Source organism: Enhydra lutris, unplaced genomic scaffold (assembly GCF_002288905.1).
Source record: "Enhydra lutris kenyoni isolate GAN:26980312 unplaced genomic scaffold, ASM228890v2 scaffoldscaffold10, whole genome shotgun sequence".
Lineage (NCBI taxonomy): Eukaryota > Metazoa > Chordata > Mammalia > Carnivora > Mustelidae > Enhydra > Enhydra lutris.
Genome location: NW_019154094.1, coordinates 2,181,022 through 2,187,021, shown reverse-complemented (window position 1 = coordinate 2,187,021; position 6,000 = coordinate 2,181,022). Strand labels below are relative to the sequence as shown.

The window sequence follows — 6,000 nt, the reverse complement described above, 5'->3', positions numbered from 1 at the left end:
CCCAAGTCCCCCATCTCCCACCCCTCCTCACTCCCCCACCTCCCCTCACCTCACCCCCACATGCAGCCAGTCCCCAGACCCCAGAGGCCCTGAAGTTGCGCTTACAGGCCACTGGGGGCAGCAAGAAATGACCGTGAGCTCCCCAGCAAAAAGTCCTGACATCTGAAACTCAGAAAGGGTTCCGCGCCACATGGAGAAGGACAGTAAATAACCGGGATTCGGGCACCAGACACTCTGCAGGTTTATTTCTTGAATTCAACCAGGAAACAAAACCTTGGTGCTTGGAAAGGCCCACATGCAACAGCACTGGTCCCAGTATTTGTGGGGCTGGATGCCGCTGCAGGAGGAGAGCAGGACGGACAGTCTGGGTGGCCAGTCCCAACCATGGGAGTCCAGGATGAGCCACCAACAAGGCCAATGGGGACGTCCGAGCCATCCTGGTTGTGTCATCCCAGATGTCACCACCAACACTGGGTCACCATCACCAACGAGGCCAGTGGGGATATTCAACAGGCTGGAACCCCCAAGGCCCAAAAGTCCATCTCGGACACCACCCCCCAGGCACGAGCCCTCCCCTGACACCACTGCTGCCACTCCTATGGGTCCCAGCAGTAGCCGTGCCAAATGGGGACACCGAGAGGGCTCTGCCAGGGTGAGCATCTGAACGGTGAGCCGAACAGCCACCCAATGCAATCTTCAAGGCCCCTCTAACAGGAGCTCCGTGGAGACGCCTAAAAGGAGACATGTGGGCAGAGGCAATGTCCAAGGGGTAAGAGTTGATTCTGGAACTTTCCGGGCATCAGGAAGGGCAGACAGTGTATGGGAGACCCAGCAAAGATGGTCAAGTGCAAAGGGCAACTGGCCCAGCCTGGGAGATCTCTAGCTGGCCTAGGGGTCCCTTAACAATGCCCCCCTACATCCAGGTGAGTGGGGCGGACCACCTGTGGCTCCTCTGCTCAGGGGGGAGGATGGAGGGTCTGCCTGGCACTCGGAGAGGGCGAGGATGCCCTGGAGTCCGGCAGCCTGGGGAGGCCTGGACAGAGGCTCCCTAAGGCACAGCTGAGAGGGAGGCCAGGAGGCTCTACTCTGGGTCCAGGACCCAGCAGGGATGCCCCTCGAGGGCAACGAGACCCTGCACGCCTATAGATCCCAGGAGAAAGCCGGGGAGGAGAGAGGGAAGAGGTGAGGGCAGATGGAACAGAAGCAGGGAGAAGACACACACACACACACACACACAAACACAGAAGCCAGAATTCAGGCAGAAGAGAGCCTAGAGGAGAAAAGAGGAGAGCGAAGATAGGAGAGCCGTGGGCTCCTGCTGGGGTCCAGCTGCTCGGCACTAGGATGGCCCCACCTGGAGCATCTGGGCCAGCCCCTCCCCAGGCAGGGCTGTCTGGCTCCAGCTTGCCTCACTGGCAGGGCCCAGCTGGCAGCCTCTAGCAGGCAGAGGAAGAGCATCAGAGGGCAAAGGCACCCGAGCAGATACGGGTGTAGACACCCTGGTCCAGTGGCAGGTAGTGACCCTGCTTCAGGTCCAGGAAGAAGAGCCTGTCCGAGGTCTGGCGTGGGTCGAAGCCCTCGTGCTGCAGTCGAGTCTTCTGGATCTTGAAGGTGCCTGTGGGGGTGGGCATGGGGTTTCTTAGCTGTTGGGGGGAAGGTTCTGGGATCCCCAAACTCAACATCCTGTCCTACACCTCCAGGCCTCTGCACAGGCCGTCCCCTCGGCTGGAAACATGCTTCCCCGTTTTGCTGGCCTGATTCCCCCTTGTCCTTCAGATCCTGACTTCATACCCCCTCCTCCAGGGAGACCTCCCTGCCCACTACCCCATCACAATCCCAAACACTGTGGATTCCCTGCCTGGGCACGGGTCCACTTCCCATGAGGCCAAGGCAGGGCTGAATCTGCCACAAAGTAGGTCAGAGGTCAGCAACCCAGAGCTGAGGGCCAAATGCAGCCCATCATCTGTTTTGTAAAGAGTTTTTACTGGCACAAAGTGACACCCACTCATTTACACACCATCCAATGCAGCTTTTGCACAACAGAGGCAGAGGTAAGTTGTTCGGACAGAGACTGCATGGCCCAAAAAGACCTGAGAATATTTACCATCTGATCCTTTAAGAAACAGTCTGCACTCCCTGCGGTGGACAATTAAAGTTTCATGAAAATTAAGGCTCAGGGGTAGGATGAGTAGGAAAAAAACCGAGGCAGGAGACCTGTGTGCATTAGAGTTGAGAAGGTTTCTCGTTTTATTTATTTTTTTTTTAATTTATTTATTTGAGAGAGAGAATGCGAGAGTGAGCATGAGAAGGGAGAGGTCAGAGGGAGAAGCAGACTCCCCGCTGAGCAGGGAGCCCAATGTGGGACTTGATTCTGGGACTCCAGGATCATGACCTGAGCCAAAGGCAGTTGCTTAACCAACTGAGCCACCCAGGCGCCCCAGGTTTCTCGTTTTAAATAAAACTTCAAAAACACAAACCATAAGATTAAAAAAAAAAAAAAAGGTTAAGTTTGTATCAAAATGAAGGGCTTCTTTCCAACAAAGGCCCCGCTAACAAGGTTGACAGTTAAGACTCCCAAAGAGAAGACTCCTGACGTCCGAAACCGCTAAGGAATTAACATTGGGACTATCAGGAGAAACTTCTGGTCAAGAAGAAAAAGAGAGCAAGGCTATAAAAGATGGACAAAAATTACAAACAGGTGACTTATAGGAGCGGGAACCTCCTAGTTCTGCGAACCTCCGAGGTACTAATACGATTTGCTCAAATTTCCTAGTCATCAGAAAAATACGGGAAATGGAAGAAATGCACCAAACACTGCAGAATGCCTAGGGGGGCCGGGATTGAGGAATGGGAATAAATAACGATGCAAAGAAAACAAGATAAGGCCCCTACATGAGCCCACGGTGCCTGCCATGCCACGGACCATTGCAATCAGACCTGGCAGGGAGGCCTAAACTGGGACAAATAAGCAAATGGTTGCTGAATCAACAGACAGATGGACAGACAGACAGAGACGCAGGAGGCCGCACCTGTGGTGTCCACCTGGGGTAGGAGGCGTAGGAAGATGGGCCGGGCATATGGCGCCAGAACCTTCTGCAGCTCTTGGTACAGTGCATTGGGGCTCAGCTGGCCGTGGGGGTCTGCGATGGCTGCCATGCCTGCTTTTCCCTCCACTCCTGGAGACAGAGGTTTTGCTAAGAACACCCCACCTTTTGTCCCACCGCAGGACTGGATGCACCCTTGGAGGCCCCTGACCTCTGACGTCCAGTCCCTGCCATCTGAGATAACATTTGCTGGAACAGTCACTGTGTTACTGAGCTCCTGCAGCACTCTCTGTAACAGTGAGACAGTAGCTTTCCTGATCCCATTTTCCGGATAAGGAAACCAAGGCTGATTATCATCCATGAGGGGTGACTCCAGATCCAGGGCCCCTATCCCAGCTGCCGTGTGCAGTTACCCAGGTTGAGCACTGCCCAAGGGCACCTGTGCCTTCAAGCTCATGCAGATTTGGCTCCTCTGGGGCTGCCATACCCGAGGACCAACCCCAGAACCCCAGCTTGCCTGGCACAGCCACCCCGTACACAGCCACGTCTGTCTGGCCCAGCAGGCGGCTCAGCACACTCTCCACCTCTGTAGTGGAGACATTCTCCCCACGCCAGCGGAAGGTGTCCCCACCGCGGTCCCGGAAGTACATGTAGCCCAGCTCATCCATCACCAGCACGTCACCTGGCAGAGGGGAGAAGGAGAGGTGAGATGGTGGCCCACCATCCCCATAGCCAGCACCCCGCCCCTGGGGTCTTCGCACCTGAGAGGTAGGCACTGTCACCCTTGCGGAAGACACTGTGGGCAATCTTCTTGCTGGTGGCACTCTCGCTGATGTAGCCATCGAAGCGACGCAGTGGGTCCTGCTGGTTGATCTGGCCCACAAGGAGGCCGGGCTCCCCTGGGGAGGAGGCCACCCTCAGGCTGTGCTGGGTGTGCAGGGGGTGGGGGCCCCAGTTCCCCAGGGGACTGGGCAGGGCCTGGCTCACCGGCCTGACATGGGATACAGAGGCCTTGGGCATCCCGCAGTAGTTCCATGGTGTCCTCATTGACCTTCACCAGCCGGATGGGGTACACATGGGGTAAGATACGGCTGTTAAAGCCACAGGAGCCAACCTGGGACAGAGCGATCTGAGTTGGTGAGAAGCCCCGGGGGATGGCGGGGGACACAGCGTCCTCCCCACGGACACCTTGCCTCTCCTGCCCCAGGGGCTGGAATGAACACCCCTGCGTTGCCTGAACTCTGTGACCTTGGGTGATCTGAAAAAGGGGGTCTTAAGGGCAGTGCCTCCTTCCTGGGAATCAGGCTCCCTCTTCCCCCACTTCCCAGCTGCCTTTGCAACCATGTGAAGAAACCCGCTGACTGGTCACCACTTCCTGGTCCATAAAACCCTCTGTGCTGGCAGGAAGGAAATGCCTAGAAGGACCCTAAAGCCCACTGCCCAACTGGCTCAATCCAATGAATAGAAATGCCTGTCTCTATGCTGTTGGGCATGTTTGTTACAGCAGCAAGTTCCATGAGCATGGCCAGGGTATCTTCCCCGGCTGTCTATTCAACAGATATGCATGGGGTGGGGGGAGGGGGGCTGGCTCTCAGGTACTGGGGCCCCAACACAGAGACAGACAAAAAGGAATCCCTGACCCCAGATGCTTGCTTTATCATGATTCTCCTGATCTATGCGTGGCTTGGTAGGGCTGCATAAGAGGAGGGTCCCGCTCGGGCAGAATGGAGACAGTGATTGCTAACCCTCAAAGCATCTGCAGAGAGCCTGCTCCCTGGGGGTGCTGTGCTGAGCTCACGGTCTGCTGGGGATCCAACAAACCCAGGGAGCTATCATCCCCATTTATAGATGACTAAACCAAAGCCCAAGGAGTCTGAGCGACTTCCCCAGTAGGAGGAGATGGGCATGCCAACCCCGGGCCAGGATCCCCCAGGTCCCTGCTCACCCCTGATACCCCCACAGGTGGAACCTGAGGCTCAGGAAGGCTGAGGCCCTGGCCCAAGGGACACCGCCTGACAGAGGACTTGAACTCTGGGGGCACAGACCCAGGACTGTGTGTGGCCCTGCCAGACCCAGGAGCTCCCCCTTCCCCCAACCCTGTGAGCCTGGCAGAGCCCTCCCAGGGGTAAAGCTGTCCTACGAGAACCCGGGGGGGCTGAGGAGGCCAAGGTGGCAGCGATCCCCGAACGTGATAACCTGCCCACGCCCACCCCCCACCACCTCCATCCCCACCCACCTTGCCATCCATGTTGGCTATACTGCAGTTGCACTCGGTGGCTCCATAGAACTCGCCTATCTGGCGCACACCGAAGCGCTCGGTGAACTCCTCCCAGATGTTGGGCCGCAGCCCATTGCCCACCGCCAGGCGCACGCGGTGCCGCCCCTCGGCCTCTCGCACAGGCTGCTTCAGCAGGTAGCGGCAGATCTCCCCGATGTACTGGACCACCTGGGGTGGGGGGAAGCGAGGGATGGGCCCGAGGGGAGTCACCCCTCCCACCTGGGTGCTAAAACCAGATCATCTTCAGAGCAATGTAACACCCGCGCCCCCCCAACCTGGGGCCTTTTGCTCCTACCCCTTGCTGGATGGGAGTGGGGGGCAGGAGGATGCACTCAGCGACCCTCATGCCCCTCCCCCACCCTTCTGCTCTCCACGCTGTCTCCAGGGACCCCCACGTGTGCCACAGGCAGCACAGGAATGTGGGGCGCACCATTGACACCCCACCAGCCAGCCCTCAGCCCACAGCCCTAGCTCCGGGGGCTCCACTGCCAGTGGGGAGAGGTGCATCTCCCAGATACCTCAGGTGCCTTCCAGTCCTCATCTCTGGGTTGACTTTGAATGATTACCACCAACATCCCCAATTTTACTGAAGGTCACCAACAGTAAGTACCTGGACCAAAGCTGATAAACGGCAGAGGTTGATTTGAAGCTGGGCAGCCTGACCCCGGAGTCTGAATG

At 57.4% G+C, this 6,000-nt stretch overlaps 1 protein-coding gene across 2 annotated transcripts in view; it reads right to left on the bottom strand.

Annotated features, from left to right (window-relative positions):
* Positions 1-217: 217 nt before the first annotated feature.
* The window catches only part of LOC111143819 (solute carrier family 27 member 1), a 29,816-nt gene continuing 24,033 nt past the window's right edge, over positions 218-6,000 (bottom strand). For both annotated transcript variants that reach the window (XM_022497736.1, XM_022497735.1), the window contains exons 8-13: positions 5,281-5,490; positions 4,032-4,158; positions 3,806-3,943; positions 3,562-3,726; positions 3,030-3,176; positions 218-1,615 (exon numbers count right to left, since the gene is read on the bottom strand). In XM_022497736.1, the coding sequence (XP_022353444.1) occupies positions 1,458-1,615; positions 3,030-3,176; positions 3,562-3,726; positions 3,806-3,943; positions 4,032-4,158; positions 5,281-5,490 (945 nt within the window). In that variant the 3' untranslated portion in view covers positions 218-1,457. The remainder of the gene's footprint in view (positions 1,616-3,029; positions 3,177-3,561; positions 3,727-3,805; positions 3,944-4,031; positions 4,159-5,280; positions 5,491-6,000) is intronic.